This window comes from Enhydra lutris, unplaced genomic scaffold (genome assembly GCF_002288905.1).
Source record: "Enhydra lutris kenyoni isolate GAN:26980312 unplaced genomic scaffold, ASM228890v2 scaffoldscaffold2, whole genome shotgun sequence".
Classification (NCBI taxonomy): domain Eukaryota; kingdom Metazoa; phylum Chordata; class Mammalia; order Carnivora; family Mustelidae; genus Enhydra; species Enhydra lutris.
Genome location: NW_019154086.1, coordinates 39,622,835 through 39,646,159, shown reverse-complemented (window position 1 = coordinate 39,646,159; position 23,325 = coordinate 39,622,835). Strand labels below are relative to the sequence as shown.

Below are 23,325 nucleotides of genomic sequence, written 5' to 3'. Positions count from 1 at the left end.
ATGCTGAGACGTATTCAAGGGCCTACACATCTCGTCTAGCCCAGTGCAGTAATGTGAAATGACCAAAAAAAAAAAGGACACAGCGGTCTTTGCGCCGCCAACCGCGGGGCGCCGAGAAGCGGCCGGCACTACAGGGTTGGGTCAAAGGCCCCGGGACAAGAAGCCCTCCGCGCGCAGGCGCACCGGGCGGAGGCGACTGCTCCCCGGACCCCAACCTCGCCTCGTAACAGCCTCTTTAAGAAGGGGAGCCGCAGGCAGCCTGGGTGACGCTCACGTGACTCAGCTCTGTGCAACTGCTGGCGGAAGTGGTCCAGCCTCTGCGACCCGAGCGGGGTCTCCGGCGCCCCGCGGGGCGTGCAACCTGAGCGGACACCGCCGGACTGCCCCGGAGCCGGTGGTCGGGATGGTGCAGCTCTACAACCTGCACCCGTTCGGGTCGCAGCAGGTGGTGCCCTGCAAATTGGAGCCCGAGCGGTTCTGCGGCGGAGGACGCGACGCGCTCTTCGTGGCGGCAGGCTGCAAAGTGGAGGCATTCGCCGTGACCGGACAGGAGCTGTGCCAGCCGAGGTGCGCCTTCTCTACGCTCGGCAGGGTACTGTGCCTGGCCTACAGCGAGGCTGGTGAGTAGCAGCGAGGCCAGGGGAAGCCCAGATCCCGGCTTGGGGCCTCCTTCCTAGAGGACTCAGCGTCCCCCGCGGTACTCTGGGTGGGGAAGAGACTTCCCGGAACTTGCTGGAGGGTCTCGCGGGGTCTGGCTACTCACCCAGTAGGAGAGTAGAGCCGTGCGGTTGTCATGGCAACCACAGGTGCGCGCTGGCTTCTAGGGGGCGGGGGACGCTGTCTGCTGGCTCTTACCTCGCTCGCTCGCCCGAAAGGTTCTACTCACCCAGACACTTAAAAACAAACAGTACAACTCCAAAAACCCCAAACTCAGAAGTATAGAAAATCTCACTTACAAAAGTAGGGAGATTGGTATACTGAACCCCAGATACTCCCAGCTTCACCAATCATGCCAACTTATGGCCAGTTCTTTTACATCTATACTTGTATCCACTTCTTGTCGGTTTTTGAAAGCTGTATTGTATGCTGGTTTTTAAATCTATGCAAGTGGAACTCAAGTCATAAACTCCTCTCTCCCACCCAAAGCAGCACAGCAGCCTCCACTACCCATTTCCCACCGAAATGTGAAGCAGTACCAAGGAACTACTATGTGGGTGTATCTCTATTTTAGAAAAATCCAACACTTAAAAATAGGTGGTACTTAAGATAACAGAAGGATTTACCATAGGCTTTTTTTAACTGCTTAATAATGCCCTTAGAATTTGTTTCCTCCTTCTCAAGAGGGATATAAAGGCATAAACTGCAGCGTTTATGGTAGAAAAGCCCATGGTTCAGGGGCTTACTAATGAAGTGGAGAGCATGAACTTGGAGGATTGGAGATCTCTTTCTAATTCCTACTCTGTCTGCTACTGGTTGGATATGAGTTGTAGAAACTTTTGGATCTCAGTCTCTATTTAGAAAAAAAAAATTGGAATTACTAGATCAGAGATTTCCAGGCATTGGGATTTTGTGGGTCCATAAAAACCTATGGGGCTATCATCATACTTAGTATCTGACTATTCATTTTTTCCAGTAAAAATATATATTTTTAAAAGTGAAAAGCCCTGCTATTTACTCTAACCAAAGAGAAAAAAAGCATTTAGTCCTAAACATTGGATATCTTTGCTTTATGAGCAACTTACTATGCTGTTATTTTTTTCTTTTTGACTAGTGAAGACATCAACAGAAGCCTGCATTGATTCACAGATAATGTTTGAGAACCACTCATTAGATCTGTATGTTCTCTTTCAGCAGAAGATTCTGATTTTGGAATTTAGTAGAAATACTTCTCAATCATTTGTCAATATTGGTGGTTTTCCCCATCCCACCCCCCTTTTAAACATGGAAGTTCTTGCCTTCAAGAGCTCTACTGAATGGCAAACTCACCAGTCTCAAGGTGTGATGTGTGTGTGTGAGAGAGAAAGAGAGAGAGAGAGAGGTAGAGACAGAGAGACAGACATATTTACATGATCTGCCCCATTCTTCCAAACAGACAATTATTCTAGATTTGGAAGTGGCAGGCATTACGTAAACCTCTAGTTTTCTTCCCCATCAGTAGTAGTGATTGTTGGGATCCTTGATATTACTACCTGTGCTTTGGAATCATCTGGGGGAGCTTGAAAATATGCTAATGCCTGGACCACAACCACAGAGAAACTGTCGGTTTCCTGGGGTATGCCCCAGCATTGAAGTGAGTCTGATATTTAGCCAAGATTCAGAACCACTGACCTAGTGCCATACTGGTTCCTGTAGGCAGTAAGTAGCATGGTAACCTTATTAATGAGGCCTTGAAAAACAAAGACTTTTTATAATCAAGTTGGCTGTCCTAAAGAAAGTTCAGGAGTCATGTGCTATGGCATTAGCATGAGTCAGACTGCTCAAGGGTAACTTTGAGTCCTCAGCTTGAAGACTGGGTATAACCCCTGGGTACAGCTTCTATTAACCCACACATAGCTGACTCCTAGCTATGCTGATACCCAGATAACTTGTCTTCCACTTCTCGGCTAGCTTTTTCTTTGGTCTCTTTCCTCCCACCCACAGTAATTTAGACATGGGGATTCCGGCTCTACAGGCCTGTAGTAAATCTCACCCTGTCAGAAACAGAATGAATCTTACATCAGTCATTTATATTTACTATAACTGCTTTGCAAGTCTCTTACCCAAGTAGAAAACACTTCCTTTCCTTTCTTTTTTTCTTTTTTCTTTTCTCTTCTTTTCTTTTCTTCTTTTAAGATTTTATTTACTTATTTATTTATTTATTTATGTATTTGAGAGAGAGAGAGCCTGAGAGAACAAGTGGGAGGAGGGGCAGAGGGAGAAGCAGACTCATCCCAAAGACAGATGCTTAACTGACTGAGCCACCCAGGTGCCCAATATTTTCATTTTTTTAAATCTCTAATTAGCAGGCTGAGCCACCCAGGCGCCCAATATTTTCATTTTTTTAAATCTCTAATTAGCAGGCTGAGCCACCCAGGCACCCAATATTTTCATTTTTTAAAATCTCTAATTAACAGGATGCAATTTTCCCTTTATAAAATTTGGAGGTGTTAGGGAGAAAGAAAGTAGGTAGAAATTTTGAAGGATAGAGGACCCTAACATTATCATCAGTAATGGAAACTTCATTTAGGCTTTGTGTGTGAACTAAGGAAAAGGAGACCTGAGAACTCACTGCTCTCAAAGGAGAAAGACCTGGTAGCCAGGGTTGAGTGCAGTGTGGGGAGCTCTGGTACAGGACATTTGTTTATGGGGTTTCTGAAGGTGGTGGGGCTGGGAGGACAGGACCACATGGCTCTCATTGCCTGTTCTGTAGCACAAGTGTCTTAAATGACTCTGTCTATTACATCCCCCAAACCCTACTGTCTCTTTACTTTTCTAGAGCCATAAAACATATTTTGAATGCGTTGCATATTATTTCTACCTTCTGATGTCAGTTTTGTCATAGGAGCAACCTTTTCCTTAAACTGGTATTAGTGTTAGCCAGGTTTATGATCTTGCTGTATAAAAGGAAGTTTATTATTTTAAAAAATCAATAATCTCAGTTTAAGAATAAATATGAGAATGATTTTTAAATTTACTTAATGAAGACAGAAGCTGTTGGAAAGTAAGTAGAATAAAGCCCTGACCATATATATAATGTCTAAAAAAATTTATAAGTCTGTCAGAGGAAGACAAATACCATATGGTTTTTTTATATGTAAAATCTAAAAAATTAAAAACAAAAACTAATTGATGGTTGCAAGAGGTGGGGTGGGGGCAGTGGGAGAAATAGGTGAACTGTTGTTTTTTGTTGTTGTTTGTTTAAATAAATTAAATTTTTAAAAAAGTTTCTTTCATAAAGAGCTATTAACCTCCACAGAATCCTCTAGACTTATATCTCCTTTTTAACATTTTGAGAAATAGCGTAATTGGGGAATGAGCATCAACTTTCCAGCTAACCAGATCCAGGTTTAAGTCCCAGCTCTATCTTGTTGGCTGTGTTGCCTTAGGCAAGTTACCTAGCTTATCTGAGCCTCAGATTCCTGATCTATAACATGGAGAATGAGAATATCTTGAAGGTTTGTGGTGAAGATTAACAGAGAGAACTCTAAATTTCTGATCATAATACTTGTCAGGTAAACACACCTACTTTAGCAAGTTCTAGTGCATCATTATAAAACTAATCTGAAAACATACAAGGCAGTCTGGGCACTATTTACAGTTTGTAGATTATATATAAATGATAAATTGCCTTTATCAGTGAAATAGGTATATGTTTATAAATGGATGAAAAATATTTTATTTAACCAAACAAATATTCTTAGTTTTAAAATTCATTTACTAATTTGAATATGGCACCAAAGCACGGGCAACAAAAGAATAAAGTATATTGGATGTCATCAAAATAAAAAACCTTCATGCATCTATAAAAGACACTAAGACACTAACAACAGATTGAAAGGGCAATCCACAGAATGGGAGAAAATGCTTGCAAAGCATATATCCAATAAGGGATTAATATCCGGAATATATAAAGAACTCCTATAACTCAACAACAGCAAAAGCCTCTTCAAAATGGGGCAAATAGACATTTCTTCAAATGGCCAACAAGCACATGAAAAGATGCTTAACATCACTAGTGACCAGGGAAATGCAAACCAAACCCATAATGAGATACCGTTTCATACCCATTAGGATGGCTATTATTTACAAGAAGAAAGAAAATAGCAAATGTTGGTGGAGAAATTGGAAACCCTGCGTACTACAGGAATGTAAAATGATAGAGCTGCTGTGGAAAACAGTACGGTGGTCCTCAAAAATTAATTACCATATGATCCAGCAGTTTCACTCTTGGAAGTCTATAAACAAAGTAATTGAAAGCAAGGACTTGTGCAAATATTCATACATCCATGTACAAATTTTTTTTATTTACATTTTTTTTTTAAGATTTTACTCATCCATTTGACAGAGATCACAAGTAGACAGAGAGGCAGGCAGAGAGAGGAAGGGAAGCAGGCTCCCTGCTGAGCAGAGAGCCCAACGCGACGGCGACGGGGGGCTCCATCCCAGGACCCTGAGATCATGACCTGAGCCGAAGGCAGAGGCCTAACCCACTGAGCCACCCAGGCGCCCCCCATGTACAAATTTTTAAATGAGAGCCAAGAAGTGGAAGCACCCCAATGTCCATTAGCTGAAGAAAAGATAAACAAAATGTGGCATAGGCATCTCTGTACCTGCATGTTCGTTGCAGCATTATTTATAGTAGCCAAGACATGAAAACAACCAAAGTGTCCTTAAACATGAATAAATAAAATGTGGTGTATACATAAAATCGAATATTATTGAGCCTTAAAAAGGAAGGAGATCCTGAGACACGTTACAACACAAATGAGCCTGGAAGACATTATGCTAAGTGAAATAAGCCAGACACAAAAAGACAAATATTGTATGATTCAGTTTATATGAGGTATCTAGAGTGGGCGAATTCATAGAGACAGAACCTGGAATGGTCATTGTCAGAGCCTGGGGGTGGGGGAGATGAGGAGTTATTGTTTAAGGGATACAGAGCTTTGAGGAAGATGAAAAAGTTCTGGAGAGGGATGATGGTGATTGGGGCACAACAATGAGAATGTACTTCAAACTATTGAACTGTATTCTCAAAAATGGTGAAAATGGTAAAATTTTACATTATGTATATTTTACCACAATAAAAATTTGAAAAAAATCATTTACTGAGGAAATTTTAGGAAGATGGAAGGCAACAAGGGATCTTTTGACCCGACTCCATCCAAACTGCTTCTCTGGAACAGAGTGAGCAAATTCATGGAGCCTGTAGGGTACAGTTAGGTGTTTGGCCACGATATCCAGGGAATGAACAGGGGCAACTCCATTTCTGTGGTATCAAAGGGACCAGCATCAAGAGAAGGTGGCTTTCTGGAAAGCTGGCTCATTTCGGACAAGGAGGGAACCTGGCCAGCCCAGAGTGTGGAAAAGGGACTGACTGCCTGCTTGCTGTGTTAGTATATGGGAAGTCATTATGCTAACAGCTCTGTGTTTCAGTTTCAGTTCCCTGGAAAAGGGCTTATTTACCAAATAATGTTGGTAAACAGTGTGTTCTACATTTGAAAAAACCTTGTCTTACCTTCCCGTCAAAGTCTAAACATTAAGAATTTAAATTAAAAAAGCCACTAAAATAGAATATGTAAGAGTATATTTATGTAATTTGGAGGGCATAGGAGACTGTCTAAGCCAATTAGGAAACCCAGAGGCCAAGAAGCAAACGATATATGTCTGACTACATGCATATCTGACTACTTTTACTATGGTAAAAGATGCCATAAGTGAAATCAAATGTCAGAGAATAGACTACCAAAAACAATTTGCTATTCATGACCAAACAAAGATTAATATCACTTTTACCCGGAGAGCTGCTATTTCTTATAAGAAAAACAAGTCAAACATCCTAATAAAGTAGATACTTGCAGAAGAGAAATCATACATAGTTGATAAACATGGGAAAAGATGGCCAGCTTTAGAAATGGTCTGGAAAATATACATTATAATAATCATAGTTGTTTCCCCATCACACTGAGTCAGTGCTAGTGAGGATATGGGGAAATAGGCATGTTCAAACAGTTCTGCTGGTAACATGAGTTCCTATTATGTAATTGTGATAGAATCTGGCAATATCATTTTTTTTTAAGATTTTGTTTATTTATTTGACAGAAGGAGAGTGAGAGTGGGAACACAAGCAGGGGGAGTGGGAGAGGGAGAAGCAGGCTTCCCAATGAGCAGGGAGCCCGATGCGGGGCTCCATCCCAGGACCCTGGGAACATGACCTGAGCCTAAAGAAGGCAGACACCCAACGACTGAGCCACCCAGGCGCCCCAGATTCTGGCAATATCTTAAGATTTAAAACGTACCTGCCTTTTGGCCCAACATTTTTCACTTTTGGGATTCTATGCCATTGAAACAAACCTCTAGAAAATAAATATATAGGTATAGTCCTGTTTATTACAGCATGAAGTATAGTGGCAGAAAAACTTGAATATATTTCAATAGGGGAATTGTTGAATAAATTATGGCACATAGGATACATAGGATATGCAGATAATTTTCAATAAAACAATGTTAGATACCCATGTATTGACTTGGCGAGTTAAGATTTATTGGTAATTTTTAGAAGTTGTAAATTGTTAAATATTTTCAGTGTGATTCCATTTTGGTGGGAAAAAAAAAAAGACAAAACACTAGTCTACAGTCCATGTTTATATGAAAGAAAGGTATAGAAGGGCACATACCGAGCTCTGTGAGTTAACGCTGGCTCCTCACGAATCGGACTGCAGGAAAAAGATTATGCTTTTCATCTGGCATCTCTTCACAGCTTTTGATTTCTCACAACAGAGAGTAACCATAAAATTATAATTTAAACAATATAATAAAATCAACAAGTAAGGGAAAATTAACTTGAATTTAAGTTTCATTTACTATGTATAGCTTTAGGCTACTTCTCAGAGTTGACATGAAGGTGCGACTTGTGGGAAGAGGGGTTTCAGAGCCTCAGGAAATACTCAGAACTAATATAAGGAATATGTACAATTTCTGTGTAAGCTGCATGAATAATTAATAGATTATCTTAAGATATGATGGGGAGAGATTTATTTTGGAGCCTAAATGCCTAATGTCAGTTAAAAATATACCTAAGATCCTAGGGTTTTGTTCTCATCAATCTTCAATTCAGCCAGTCACATTAGGATTCACTAATAGTTCCTTTTCATGGCACACAGTAAGTGGTTATTTCTAATGACAAATTCTTAGTATACTCTCATTTCCTTCTCAGGAGACTATTTGGCCACAATTGAAGAGAAAAACAAAGCTACTTTTCTACGTGCCTATGTGAACTGGAGAAGTAAAAGGACTGAAAACTGTCGCGTGTGTATCCGAATGGTTGGACACAATGTAGAGGCACCTTTCAGTGAAACCTACAAAGACCAGATGTCTATTATTGAAATGCCGCTTTCTGAGGCCCCCTTGTGCATCTCCTGTTGTCCAGTGAAAGGAGACCTTCTTGTTGGTTGCACCGATAAGTTAGTCTTATTTAGTTTGAAGTACCAGATCATTAATGAGGAATTCTCAATATTGGACTTTGAACGTTCTTTAATTATACACATAGATAATATCATTCCTGTTGAAATTTCTTTTTGTGTTGGTTATGTTGCTCTCATGTCAGACTTAGAAGTCTTAATAGTAAAACTGGAGTCAGACCCTAAAAATGGAGAGAGTGTTAACCACCAGCCACATAAGACCAACAATTCAATGAAACAGACAGAAGGTAAATAATGAATTTAGGTTGCTTTCTTATCTTAGGTGTAGAGAAAACCCTTACTTCTGGCAATCTCTGAGGGGTGATAGTGTGTGTGTGTGTGTGTGTGTGTGTGTGTGTGTGTGTGTGTATAGTATGTGTGTATATGTACACGTATGTGCATATATCACCAAGCCACATTATTTATAGATTCAGTTATTCCTGGTACATGGGATTTGGGTTTATGTACTCTGTAGCATGTCAGTGTGTTTCAGCATATACTCGTCAATAGAAATAATGGAAGAGCTAGGACGAGTTTCTAGCCCCAGTTCTCAGAAGTTGAATGGTCTTGGGTTAGGAATACCATCTCTCTGAGTTTCTTTTTTTTATTTTTGAAGATTTCATTTATTTATTTGACAGAGAGGGAGAGATCACAAGCAGGCAGAGAGTCAGGCAGAGAGAGGGGGGAAGCAGGCTCCCCGCTGAGCAGAGAGCCCCATGGGGGGCTCAATCCCAGGACCCTGAGATCATGACCTGAGCTGAAGGCAGAGGCTTAACCCAGTGAGTCACCCAGGTGCCCCAATCTCTCTGAGTTTCAACTTCCTCAGGTAAAAAATTGGGATGGTAGTATCCTGTTGTACTTTATTAGTTGTGAGAAAAAAATGAGGATGGGCCAAGGCTTTTCAAAACCATAGTGCCTTGCAAGTATATGAGATGTCTGTGTGTGAATAAATAAAATTACCATATGTTTATTTAATTGGTCTGGGGTATTGTGAAATTTAATTTTTATTCAAGTAGTACTTGGACTTATTATACTCTTTTCTCAAATTTTATTTTTTCAGATGTTCATAATGAAACTTTGCAGCTTGAGTCAGATGACTTTGTTATCTGTCAAAAGCCCATGGAACTTCTCGGGGAAAAAAGTAGCCAATCTGGAGTATCTTTTACACTGGAGTCCACTGGATTAGCTGATGAAAAAACAAAATATTACCATGTTCAGCATCTGCTCTATAAGTATTATAACGCTTTTCACTCACTAGCATTTAAGATCTATTTACCTGCGTAGAAGTACATGGAAATTAGATCTCTTCCTCTTTCTTTCTCTTTTTAAACTCGCAGACGTTTTGCTCCTGATATTTCGTCCTATGTCTTTTCTGATGACATCAAGTTACATTCACTTCAGCTGCTACCCATTTACCAAACAGGTAAGTAAGGATGGCATTTCTACAGTGCAGTGAGGTGAAAAGGCTCTGGCCTGGGAAGGGAGACTAATGTGGTGAATACGTTAGGTTCTTCTACTGAGTCTCCCTGTGCCCTTGGACAGGTTCTGTGGTGAATAATGCCAAGTTCCTTAGCAAATAATGCTAAATAGTGCTCCTGTGAGCACTAGAAAGGGAAGTTGTGTCTACTTAGGAGTAGCCATGGAGAGGACATGACAAGCAAAATGCATTTCTCTTTTTTGAAATGGTTACTTGGCCCGAAAAGGGAAATTAGAGCCTTGTCCTAGCTGGGGGTTTTTAGCTGGGTATGTGGCAAAGCTTCGTTTGATGGTCTTGCGAGCAAGGTGGGAAAATGTTGACTGAATGGGAAGTTCATTCAGAGCAGTGGTTTTCAACCTTGTTGCACATTGGGCTTACTTGGATGCTTTAAGAAATACTGATGCCCAGGTTCTACATACTGGAGATTCTGACTTAGTTAACCAACTACAGTGCCTGGGCATCAGTAGTTTTTTAAATGCTCCCCTGGAACCAGTGGGCAGCCAAGACTGAGAATTTGCCATTGGGTTCTGTACTTAGTCCTGGCCTGCCTAACATCTTTAGATGTTGCCAGAGACAATATAAATATTATTCTGATTAAATATGTTTATAAACCTCCCTTATTTTTTTCTTTCTTTTTGTAGACATTTATTACCTACTATTTTGGGTGTTGTGCTGAATACTAGGGAACCAATAATGAGGAAAGTAGGCAAAGTACTTGCACTCGTGGAGCTTATTGTCTTGGCGGGGGGGAAGCAGACATTAATCAAATAATTATTTGATTATTATCAAAGAGTATACGATTACATACTGAAATGAGTGCTCTGTGGGAAAAGAACCCTACCTTGAGAGCCTATAGCAAAGATGCTCACCTCATTTAGGGGTCAAGAAAGGCTTCCTAGGAAAGAGGATCTGAAGAGTGAATCATGGCTGATTTGGAAATATGGAAATGATTTGGAAATATGGTTGGGTACAGAGGAAGCAACAAAGGCGTTTTGGTAGAGAGAGAATCTTATGTTTGAGGAACTGAGAGAAGCAAGACTGAGAGGTAGAGCTAGGCAGAGAGGGTCGTGAGGCAAAGTTGGAGACCAGAGAGGGCCCAGAGCCAGGTTAGGGGGTCAACTATCTAATGGCTTCTCCCTTTCTCTCTCTTTGCAGTAGCAATGTGCTGGACTAATATCGTAGAATTTCCCATAATCTGAATTTTGCTAATTGAGTCCCCACAGTGTCATTTAACATGTTCCTGTATCTCCTATATTTCCCTGTGACTTGGTAGTTTGATCTAAAGCCATACTGTTCAATTTGGTAGCCTTTACCCACCAGCTGTTGTTCAGCACTTGAAGTGTGACTAATCTAAATTGAAATACATTGTTAAGGGTAAAATTCCCACCATTTTTAAAATTTTTTTAATAGAATTTATTTATTTATTTGACAGACAGAGATCACAAGGAGGCAGAGAGGCAGGCAGAGAGAGAGGGGGAAACAGGCTCCCTGCTGAGCAGAGAGCCTGATGCGGGGCTCGATCCCAGGACCCTGGGATCATGACCTGAGCCAAAGACAGAGGCTTTAACCCACTGAGCCACCCAGGTGCACCATTTTTTGAAGAGTTAGTACAGAAATATATATATATAAGAGATCTCATTAATTTTTTTATTGACTGCTTGTTGAAATGGTAATAGGGATATATTGGGTGAATACAATACACTATGAAAATTTTGCCTGTTTCTCTTTACTTTTCAAAATGTGATTACTAGAAAACTTGAAATTACATATGTGGCTCATGTTATATTTCTGTCAACAATGCTGGTCTAGACTAAGTCTTGATTAGATGACAATGGTGGTAAGGATTATGAAGATGATGATTTGGTAGCACAAGTAGTGCTGACTTCTGTTGGAAGGTACTGACTCTTTTGGTGACTCTTCTTGTGATGATTATTACCTAGATCTGTTAATTTATTAGGGGTTGCAAATGGTGATATTTTAATTATATCACTCCCTTTTCATTTCCTACCGGCATTCTTCTATAAAGAGCAGTTTTCCCTAAACAACTCTTTGGTTATCCCCTGATAGACTCTTTTCCTTAGAAAAGTTAAGATATTGATTTCCTTTATTTACTGATTTCATGGGTTTCCTCCCCACCCCATTTTTTTCATGCAGGTTCCCTTACTTCTGATAGAAAAAATTTGTCTCAAGAAAAAGAGTTGCTGAGTCTCTTCTGTTTCTTCTCATTACCTCATGTGGGCTATCTGTACATGGTTGTCAAATCTGTTGAATTAATGTCAGTTTACCAGTATCCTGAGAAGTCTCAGCAGGCGGTGCTCACACCACAATTTTTGCATGTCATCGCAAGGTATGTTATAGTGTTACTTGTTGGACCTGGAGTCACTTATTCTGCATATTCTTGGGTTGCTTCTTAAATCAGAGAATTAAGAATGTGTGGGGGTGCCTGGGAGGATCAATCGTTTAAGCCTCTGCCTTTGGCTCAGGTCATGATCCCAGGGCCCTGGGATAGAATCACCCTTTGGGCTCCCTGCTCAGCGGGGAGCCTGCTTCTCCCTCTCCCTCTGTCTCTCCCCCAGCTTATGCTCTCACTCACTCTATGACAAATGAATAAATAAAATCTTTAACAAAATAAATGAGAATTGTGTGAACTGGTATATAGTGTTATAAATTAATGGTGTATATTTGTCTTTTGATGGCCCATACCTACCTTTTCAATGTCAAAGATTTAGATTCTGGTTTTGCCTTTGTTTTATTTTCTTAGATTGGATAGGGGTCTTTGTGAGGAAAATTTTTCATAGGGAATTTTAATGAAAAGTCGGTGGAGCCAGTCAGGACATCTCTGGATTTCTTTTTAGATTTTTAAATTTTTTTCTCGACTGCCCTATCCTTTCTGTGTGAGTTATTTCATAATGGTTTAAAACTGTGAAGGAGCCAGAAAGACTACCCTCTGATTAGTACAAATGGGGAAATAAACCAGAGGTTGGGATTGGCAAGGTCATGTGGCTAATTGGAGGCAGATGCCTTTTGAGTTGCCTTACCCTAATATGCTGGCATGTAACTTGGGTTCCTGAGTAGGATTTTAATCTCATTTCCTTTTATCTCAGCCGTAACTGATGCTTCTGGTTCTATTTCCTGTTTTTTGAGCTTAGGTTATGTGCAAGACACTGCATTGGGCCCTCTGGCCAAGCACTTTGAATAAGGTACACCATCTGCTTTCTAAAGCAACAACGTGAAAGAAGGCCAGAGATGCAGGCTTGCGGCACAGACACTAGGGGATTTGTGACAAATATCTTTAGACTTCGTAAAAGTGGTGTAGGCACTGCGAGGAGAGAAATTACTTCTGGCTGAGTCATACAGGAAAGTTTTTTGTGCTTGGAGTGAGAAAAGCTAGTTAGAATCTACAGATGTAGATTAGAAGAGAAGGGCATTATAGAGGGAGTGAAGACTATAAACAAAGGCTATGTCTAGTTTTGTAGGAGCAAATAATAACTAATTGCAGAGGGCAGTGATTTTTAAATTTTTCCACCTGATTGGTAGTATCAGTAACTACAGCAGGTGCTAGAGTATATTCAGACAGCATAGAATTCCCCTGAAAATTCGCCATTCACTCATCATGTAGTTGCTGCCCTCTCCTCCTGTTTGGTATAGGGAGAAATGCTATTTATCATGTGTTTCCTAAGTGAACACTGTGAAAGTAACTAGTCTCAATTTCTGTGTTGCATATAGCGATGTTCTTTAACTATGAAGAAGCTGAAATGCAGAGAAGTGGTACAAATGATGCTCGAGAGAGAGCTCAAGGCTTTGAATTTTAAGGACTTCTTTAAGGTTTTGATCAACAGTGATGTGATAAGAGCATTCATTTAGGAAAATTAGTTGTAGCTTTTATGCAGGATGGATTAAACACAGGTAAATCAGGTATTGAAATGGTTCAGGGAAGGATAACCAGGGCCTACAGCAGTGAGAGGATGAGGAAGAATGGATGGAAGAGGCTGCGGCAAGAGAATGACAAGACTTCGTGTCTGTTGGGATGGTGGGAATGGCGGAGGCATGAGGAAACCTCTCTTGAGTGTTGAGGCTGCTTTTATCAAAGTAGAGGCTGGCGAAGTGTGGGGCGAAAGAGAAGTTTGGTTTATGAGTTTGAGGCGCTTAGGCAGTATCAAGAGGAAATGTTACGTAGGCTTTTGGACACAGAACTGAAGATCAGAAAAGAAAGGGAAACATAGATGCTTTATTACCATCAAGAAAGAGCTGACTGTCCAAATAGCGAGCATGGCCCCAAGAGTGTATAGCAGAGAAAAGTAGTTGGAAAACTAAACTCCGGTGAAGGTCATGTTTAGGAAAGGAGAGAAAGAACAGAAGGATTTTCAAGAATGCAAAAGAACCTAAGGAACTACAGCATCTTAGAACCAAGGAAAAACTAGAGGGAGAAAGAGTAAAGTTTTAATTTCTCTCCCCAAATATTGATGCAAAAGACTATTAATCTTTTCTCTGATTGCATAGATGTAAAGGACACTGAGAATTTAGTGATTTGATTCCTTAAACTTATTCCCCCCTCTCTCTTAAATATAAGTCATGAATTAGTTTAGAATGTAGAGTCCTGGAAACACAGTTATGGGGATTTGAAGGGACTGAATTTTTCCTGTCTCCAGGTAAGAAATTATTGAAGTTTTTCTTAATATCAGCACCAGAATACATTCTGACACCCTTAACTTGACCATGGAAGCACTAGACATTAGAATAGCAGTTACTATATGTAAATTCAGATTCTTTTTTTTTTTTTTTTAAGATTTTTATTTACTTATTCGACAGAGAGATACACAGTGAGAGAGGGAACACAGCAGGGGGAGTGGGTGAGGGAGAAGCAGGCTTCCCGTGGAGCAGAGAGCCTGATGCAGGGCTCGATCCCAGAACCCTGGGATCATGACCTGAGCCAAAGGCAGACACTTAACCACTGAGCCACCCAGGTGCCCCGTAAATTCAGATTCTTAATAAAGATCCCCACCCCTATTTTAAAAATCCTATATTTGTTGAACTTTTTGCATATTATTTTGCCCAGTAAATACATATTTTAGAAATATCCTGACCCGTAAGTTTGTCTTGAAAGTTCCTTAGAGGCTGGTATTTTAAAAAAAAAAAAAAAAGAAAAAGTTTTTTGAAGAATCTAAGAACAATATAAAATCATGTAAAATGTCATCCTTATAGAAATACTTAAATAGGAAAGTCCGCCCTCCCCTTCCCCGCCAATAATCCTAGTCCTCGGAGTTCACCATGTCAACAATTGGCGTATATTTAGGGCACCTGGGTGGCTCAGTTGGTTAAGCCTCTGCCTTCAGCTCAGGTTATGCTCCCAGGATTCTGGGATCCAGCCCCGCATCGGGCTCCCTGCTCAGCAGAGAGTCTGCTTCTCCCTTTCCTTCTGCCGCTCCCACTGCTTGTACTCTCTCTCTCCCTCTCTTTCTCAAATAAATAAATCAAATCTTTAAAAAGAACAATGGGTGTATATTCACCCAACTTATTTAAAAAAACAGTGCACTTACTACTAAGATTGGTTTTTTAGAAGTGGATCATATGACATCCACCGTTCAGCACCTTGCTGCTTCACTTAGCAGTGTATCCTGGACATCTTTTCATGCCAGCACACTTCAGTTCACTTTATTTTTCTCTTGTACTGCTGCTTAGTATTCCAGCAATAGCCAACAGCTGGGGTACTGTAGGCGGAAGTGAGTCAGAGGACCAGTTTTTTTAACCTCTGGAATCTGCTACTCATTTATCTTTATGGTCATAGCTACTCTCACCTGTCCTTGCATAGGTGCTTTTTTGCTTCTCACCGTCTCAAAGTCCCTTCTATTCATTTTTACTTCCTGGTGCTAACTCTCTATTCTAGATTTCTAAGTGGTGGTTCTATTGTTCTAGAGATTATCATGACTCCAGAGGTCATGTCTTAGAACGTTGTGGAATGGACAGAGATGGCAATGAGCTGAGGCTGCAGTGGAAACCCCCCAAAACAGAGAAAGAACGCCCTGAGTGATACATCTTACCTACATTGTGCCAAGTCTCCCAACTGCAGAAATATCTGAATGCCTTCCTTATAAAGAAGGATTTCTTCTATTTTTTTTTTAAAGATTTCATTTATTTATTTATTTATTTATTTGAGAGAGAGCGAGAGCTCGGGTGTGCACACACAAGTTGTGGGGAGGGGCAGAAGGAGAGGGAGAAGCAGACTCCTTATTGAGTGGGGAGCCTGCTGCTGGGGTGGGGGTGCGGGGCGTCCACCCCAGGGCCCTGGAATCATGACTAAGCTGAAGGCAGACGCTTAACCTCCTAAGCCACCCAGGCACCCTGAAAGCAGACTCTTAACTGACTGAGCCAAGAAGTATTTCTTCTAGGGGCGCCTGGGTGGCTCAGTGGGTTATGCCTCTGCCTTCGGCTCAGGTCATGATCTCCGGGTCCTGGGATGGTACACCTCATCGGGCTCTCTGCTCAGCAGGGAGCCTGCTTCCCCCTCTCTCTCTCTGCCTGCCTCTCTGCCTACTTGTGATCTCTGTCTGTCAAATAAATAAAATCTTTAAAAAAAAGAAGTATTTCTTCTATTATAAGATCAGTGCTAGGTTTGCTTTATTTCAACATATTTCATTTTTAATTCTCCAACTTTTTAATTTGTTTTTATTATTCCTGTGGGGGGGAAAACCCGCTATAAGATGGGTTTTGTAGCAATTTCTAAGTTAACTGTTTTTATTATTTTTTAAGAGATTTTATTTATTTATTTGACAGAGATCACAAGTAGGCAGAGAGGTAGGCAGAGAGAGAGAGAGGAGGAAGCAGGCTCCCTGCAAAGCAGAGAGCCTGATGAGGGGCTCGATCCCAGGACCCTGAGATCATGACCTGAGCTGAAGGCAGAGGCTTTAACCCACTGAGCCACCCAGGTGCCCAGTTAACTGTTTTTAATGTAGGATTGGAGTGTTGATTTATCCACTAGTCACCAGGCATCCATTGTGCCCTGACTGTGCGGTCTCTAGGTCATTTTACAGTGCAGAAGAAGCCTGGGGTTGTAGAAAGAGCTAGAGGAGTGTGAGGAGTAAAAAGACCTGGGGTCTAATTAGGCTCCATCCTCCAGAGATGTCTTAGACCAGTCATAAGACTTCCATGCCCTCATCTTTAAAACAAACTTCTGGAGTGGATAATTCTCAAGACTCCTTCAGATAGTCTATAATTTTCAGTTCTACTATCAGATATGTGTTTGCATAATCTAAGTGTGTTATCCAGTCTGATCTAGGCTCAATTACATCCTGAGATGAGTGGGATAGAGATAGTAGTCAGGAAACTTGTGTTCTAATCTTGATTTCGATAGTCACCTCTTTGTACCTTGGGCTTTGGGAAGCTCCTTGGGACATCATTTTGTCTGTAAAATGAAATATTGACCCACATCCATGGTTCTTAATGAGGCATGTACAACAGAGCCACACATGGAGCTTTGTAGAATTATACATGTCTAGATTCAGCTCTTAGAGATCATGGTTCAGTAGGGCTGAGGTGAGGACTATGGGGACCACTCCATGGGGATTCGGAGGTGCTCTCTTTGTTAAGAAGCAGACTAATCGTCAAATGCTGGTGGGTCTTCTCTACCCACCATTGCCCTGTTTGCCTGTGTGAACTCCTCCCAACTATGGGCATGTTGATTATTGGCCTCTGCTCTGCTCTGCTCAGTGGTGTCTCTCCTGTTCCTTAGCAACAACCTACAGTGTTTCACAGTGCGGTGCAGTGCGGCGGCAGCTCGTGAGGAGGATCCATACGTGGACACCACCCTGAAGGTTAGAACTGGTTTTAGATGACAGTAAAGTCTTACAATCAAAAAGGGGTACAGGAATGCTTACAGCTTTGCCTTTGGGTCTAAAATGGTGATCGTTAGAAGTCTGAAGATCTTGTTTATCAAAGCAGAACTTTTGGACATAAAATAGTAAGCATTTTGTGACACTTTTTAAGATTACTTTGAAAATATTTCACTCAGAATTTAGGTGAAGGGCAAAGTTTTTAAAATTTGGTAAAGAATATGTGTAGGGTAATTTCAGAGAGAGTACTTTACAACTATAGTATACTACAATTTTACTCTTTTTTAATGGGAGTACTGGTGACAGTTGTATATAGCTATTAACAAAGCACTAGAGAACTCTGTGTGTTCAAGGACACAAATGCATGAAAAGAATTGATTTCTACTGTTATCAGATAAGCCTATGATATATTTCTATTGTCTTAAACTGAGTGTTAATGGATGTGCTAGATTATTAGCCTCATTTTGAGTGAGAACTAATATGCTTATTTTCTGAAGAGCTCTTGACCACAGAATAACCATAGGCAGTTTTATGATGAAATTCTGTATTTTCTGACCTTGAATTTCTGTTCTCAGAAATATACTGATCCTTTGTGTGATATGCTTCATATGCTATTCCACTTCTCAGGTATAAACTACTTGAATGGATATTTGTTATAAAGCAACATGCTGCAGGAAACTTCCAAAGTATGATGGCCTATACTTTTTTTGTAAAGATTTTATTTATTTATTTGAAAGACAGAGTGAGTGAGAGAGCGAGCACATGATCGGGGCAGAGGCAGAGAGAGAGAGAGAGAGAGGGAGAAACGGGGCTCAATCCCAGGACCCTGGGATCATGACCTGAGCCAAAGGCAGACACTTAACCTACTGAGCCACCCAGGAACCCCATGATGGTCTATATTTTATAAGTTAATGTCTATCTGGCACCTGAAACACCTTTTCCTGGAAAAGTAAGTGTTCAGTACTGATGGTTAGGTTGCTTTGTAGTGCTTAATATGTCTGAGGTCCTCTTCCACTATCACGGTCACCCAAATTGTGACATGTGATAGCATTTCACGTGATCTGAGTTCTCTGTAACTCTTTCATGCAATGGGCTGTGTATAGCTTTCTGTTGCTGACCAGGCATACTGTCTGCCTTCAGCCTCTTAAGAAACCCGACTCACAGCTTCCCCATGCCTTTCTATGTTTAAGATACGCACATAGCCTCTTCAAGAGTATATTTTAGAAATAAAGGTTATTTCCCTAGTAAAAATGGAAAGCCAACAGATTCTTTTTCCCTCCCTCCTCCCAACACCTTGCTTTGCTTTTTGTTTTCTATTTTTCAAACCTAAGAAAGACATAGGCTTAACATAAGTGGTGATGCTGGAGTGAGGGGTACATCGTGGATTGAGGTAGGTTCAATCTGCATTTGAAATTAAATCGTGTTGTAGGTCTTCTCAGTGTCTCCTAAAACCAGAGGGAGGGAACAAGGAAGAGAGGAAGGGCAAGAAGAAGAGAGATGGGCAGCCTGCTGGTGGGGAAGCTGCCCTTGAGGCCCGTCCTCTTGAAGGTGGCAGAAGGAAGGACAGTGATGATCACAACTCATGGCTCCCCCCTTTCCTGCAGCGCTACCATTCTGAAACGCTAGATACCACCTGTACCAGCGCACGTGTAGCCTCTTGTCAACTCAGACTTTGCGAGCCGTGGTGTCTGAGAAAGATTTCACGACCTCAGGATGTCCAAAGTGTACATTTTCCCTCCCTTTTCTCTGAGAGCCTGACTCATCAGCACTAGCTAAGGCCATCTCATCTATTCTTAGGAACAAAAAAATAGATGGAAGGGTTTCCCCAGTTATACAAAAGGACAATGAAGATGACTCAGAACCAAAATAGTGTTAATGGATGAGAGGGCACAGGCCTGGCAGCATCATTTTGTGAGCTCCCAGAAAGAGTGCTTCTATTATCTTACCCATTCTACTTGAATTAGTGCTCCTTTACGGGGACAGGAGCCTGCTCCTGGTCCAGGATTTTCTCCCGTTTACCTGACACACTCTGCCGGTCATCCATTCCAGGCAATGTTCCCACCTAAGGAGCTAGCAATGAGAGGCCATCAGAACATGCAAGCATTTCTCTTCTGTTCATCCATCCACTTAGAAACCATTGATGTTCTCTCTGTGCAGTAGAATGACCTTTTATAGTGTCTAACTTTTCCTAACAACCACATTGTGTCATGTTCCTGAACCAGCTCACTGTCAGTGGGGATCTCTCCAGCAGGTTATCAGCCCACAGCTGTGCTCCGAGAGCTGCTCTGTCAGCCACACAGGAGTTCCCACAGCCTCGAGGGGCTCAAGAGCACCCGCTGCCTGCATTCACTCAGTCAGCAAATACTAAGTAGCTCTTTGGCAGGCACACATGGAATAGGTAGTTGGTTACATAACTTTGGACAGAACAACTTCCTCCTCTGATAAGAATAGGAATTCAGATTTTTTATTTTGGAGAGGGGGTGGGTGGGGGAGCAGGACAAATAAACGGACTGACTTTTGAAGGTTAAAGTTCCTGTACCTTTATTTCTTGGTTAAATTTGTGATGTTTCCTTTACTAGGCTTGCCCACCTGTCAGTATGGATGTCTGTGCTTTAAGAATACAGCTTTTCATAGGCTTGAAAGCCATCTGTCACTTTAAAAACCACCTCATACTTTTGACCAAGGCAGACCCTGAGGCTGTTCCAGAAAGAAGAGAATCACCTAAGAGGCTTCTGTAAGCATCCCCACACTTCCACCCATTCCTGCCAACGTTTCTGGAATGCATTGTTACTGGTATATTTTGTGTGTGTCCTAGTTTATCTTTTTAAAAATCAGAACTTTGAATGATTAGATGGTTTGTCTGTGCTTTTTTTTTCCAGAGAAGGAAAAGAAGGTCCTAGTGATCTCCATACTATCCTTTATATTAACCTTGGAATTTTAGAAGATAATGAATTATAAAATAGTTTCAATAATAATCTGTGGTATTTGAGATAAGCTAAAGGACATGCTCTTCAGTGTAATTAATAGGAAAGACAGAGCCTCTAAAGCTAATCCAAACTACAAGGCTCTTTACTACTTTTTTTCTTTTTTTCTTTGACCTTCCAGTAGTTACATTTTTATCCAGGTATTATTTTCTGGTATTTTAATTCAAAAGAAATTAGTAATGCATTTCTTACCTTAAAGCACATTCATGATATATAGATATGCGCTGATCGACCTTAAAATTGCATTTGATAACACTAATCTCTGGTTGACTCTTAGATTTTCTGCTTTTACATTGTTTGGAATTGAATGCTTAGTTCCAGACTAGTTATGCGTCTGTCCAACATTTCCTGTTCTGTGAACTTAGTGGTAGGAATTAGATGACAATGAGGATGAGGATGATAATTTGTGTGTTCTCCTATGAATAATTTAATCAGGAAAGAAATCCATCCGGGGGGAAGAGAAGCAGGTAATGTACAGATGGTCCTCTACTTAGTTTGACTTCCAAGTTTTCAACTTCACGATGGGGTTGAAGGCAATACCCATTCACTAGAAACTGTACTTCAGATTTTGAATGTGGCTGTTTCCCTGACTAGCAATCTGTGGTATGGTATTTGGTGATGCTACAGAGTGGCAGCGGCAGCTCCCAGCAGCCACGTGATCATGAGGGTGAACAACCAATACACTCACATCTATCCTGTACCCGGAAAACCATTCTGTTTTTCACTCTGTACAGTATTCAGTAAATTGCGTAAGATATTCAACACTTTATTATAAAATAGGCTTAGTGTTAGATGATTGCTTCTGTGAGTGTTCTGAGCCAAGTTTAGGGTAGGCTAGGCTAAGCTATGATGTCTGGAAGGTTAGGTGTATTTGATTTATGGTATTTTCAACTTTTCGTGGGTTTATTGGGAGGTAGCCTCATTGTAAGTCAAGGAAGAGTTGTATTTCTAGTCAAACACCGGTTTTTGTTTTTAACATGAGTTTTTGCTTTTTCAGATTTTTTTGTGCCTGTGCTTTGTCCCACCAACAGGAATAATCAGAGGTTGTTTTGGGTAACCGGTCACTCAGAGTGTGTACAGAATGGCCTGAGACTGACTGATTCTAAAAGCTTTCTGGCAAGAGGAAGAACAGTTCACTGTCTTGCGAATTATTGACATTTTTTGTCATTGGACAGTTTTATAAAAATTCTATTTTTAAATGATTTTTTTAAAAATTTCTAGTCTATTTGAAAGTTTCATTGGTCAGAGCTCTGCATTTTAAAAAAGATTGTATGCTAAAGAAAATGCATCACATAGTGAAAGCCAGAGCTAAGATAGTGCTTGAAGTGGACCATGGCTATGTATGTGTATGTAGCCCCAAGTGTTTGGCCTAGTGTTCTGTTGCAGCTTCTGCTTGGATCGGTGGCGTAAGGCAAGAGACACTCCTGAAGGCCATGTGCAAGACAGACACTGGGCACAGGCACTCTCACAACCAAGTCTCTCTTACTTTTGAGGGGTCTTGCCTGTTCTTTGAGCATTTTGCCCATTTGAGACTTCTTGTGGAGTAAATTGGAAGCAATTGGTTTATCAGTACATGAGAGTTGTCAAATTTTAAATGCTGTAGGGCTATGTAGCGTTGTGAACTAATGTTGTATAAAAATCCACTGTAGAGCTAATCACTGAAGAAAATACTCAATGCAAATGATTGCATAATTCTTCTTAGGTATCTAATATTTACCATTTAAGATTACCATATATTAATTCTGTGTCTTACCTTGTAATTCTCATCTTTTGTTTTGCTTTCAGTTCTAGAAAAGGAACCAGTGGTAAGCTTAAATCACCTCCTGTAGCTGAGGCTGGGTGGAATTTGTATATTGTGGATACGATCTCACCAGTGCAACTGTACAAAGAAATGGTACTCCTTTCACACTTCCAGTTTTTTTTTTTTAAGATTTTATTTACTTGACACGGAGAGAGCACAGTTGGCAGAGCAGCAGGCAGAGGGGGAGGTAGAAGCAGGCGCCCTGCCGAGCAGGACCCTGGGATCATGACCCGAGCTGAAAGCAGATGCTTAACCCACTGAGCCACCCAGGTGTCCCAAAAACTCTACTGGATCCTGGATCCTTTTTTTTTTTTTTTTTTTAAGAATTTATTTATTTATTTATTTATTTGTCAGAGAGAGAGAAAGCACAAGCAGGCAGAGGCAGAGAGAGAGGAAAACAGGCTTCCCACTGAGCAAGGAGCCCAATGCGGGACACAATCCCAGGACCCTGGAATCACGACCTGAGCCAAAGGCAGTTAGGTCAACCGACTGAGCCACCTAGGTGTCCCTTTCACACTTTCAGTTCTTATTGGTAGAAATTTAGAGTCAAAGTCATGACCAGATGTTGATTCTAATCATCACACATTCAGAATGCCACAGCCAACCAGCTTGCAGGCTCTGTCTGACCGCAGAGTGTGGATCTTCAGTCACCTTCTCATTTTCACAGCTCCTGACATTTGAGGAGCCAGTAGAAATTCCCTTCACTAAAATAAGACTGACTTACTCATACCCACCCTCCAAAGAGGATCGATTAACCAGTCTGAACATAAATAGCCTTTGACCTTTACTTTCAACCCTAGCAAAGAGAACCAGGAAATGGAGGTGAGAGAAATCTTAGATCATTTATCTCCATCTCACTCTGAAATATTAGCAGATTGTCTCAGGGCCCTGCACACCTGCCTCATTGTCCTGTGGGTAGTGGCCTGGGGTGGGGGGGCACCCTTCTACCTTTTCTAAGAGCGACAGCTGCCCACTCATCACTAGCATTTTTTTTTAACTCTTTCTTTTAAAATAATTTCAAACTTACAGAAAAGTTGCAGGTTTAAGAATAGTAGAAATAAAACCCTATATATTCTCC

The 23,325-nt window shown here is 41.0% G+C and overlaps 1 protein-coding gene across 4 annotated transcripts in view; it reads left to right on the top strand.

Annotated features, from left to right (window-relative positions):
* The first annotated feature begins 299 nt into the window (after nt 1–299).
* LOC111147639 (HPS3, biogenesis of lysosomal organelles complex 2 subunit 1) overlaps nt 300–23,325 on the top strand; it is a 38,365-nt gene continuing 15,339 nt past the window's right edge. For 3 of the 4 annotated variants that reach the window (XR_002640647.1, XM_022503833.1, XM_022503845.1), the window contains exons 1-8: nt 300–620; nt 7,916–8,407; nt 9,220–9,391; nt 9,497–9,582; nt 11,791–11,983; nt 17,363–17,444; nt 20,042–20,196; nt 22,232–22,340. Coding sequence is in view for 3 of the 4 variants with exons in the window: in XM_022503833.1 (XP_022359541.1) it covers nt 404–620; nt 7,916–8,407; nt 9,220–9,391; nt 9,497–9,582; nt 11,791–11,983; nt 17,363–17,444; nt 20,042–20,196; nt 22,232–22,340 (1,506 nt within the window). In the remaining variant the exon portion in view is untranslated. The remainder of the gene's footprint in view (nt 621–7,915; nt 8,408–9,219; nt 9,392–9,496; nt 9,583–11,790; nt 11,984–17,362; nt 17,445–20,041; nt 20,197–22,231; nt 22,341–23,325) is intronic. The other variant, XM_022503853.1, reaches the window with a different exon arrangement.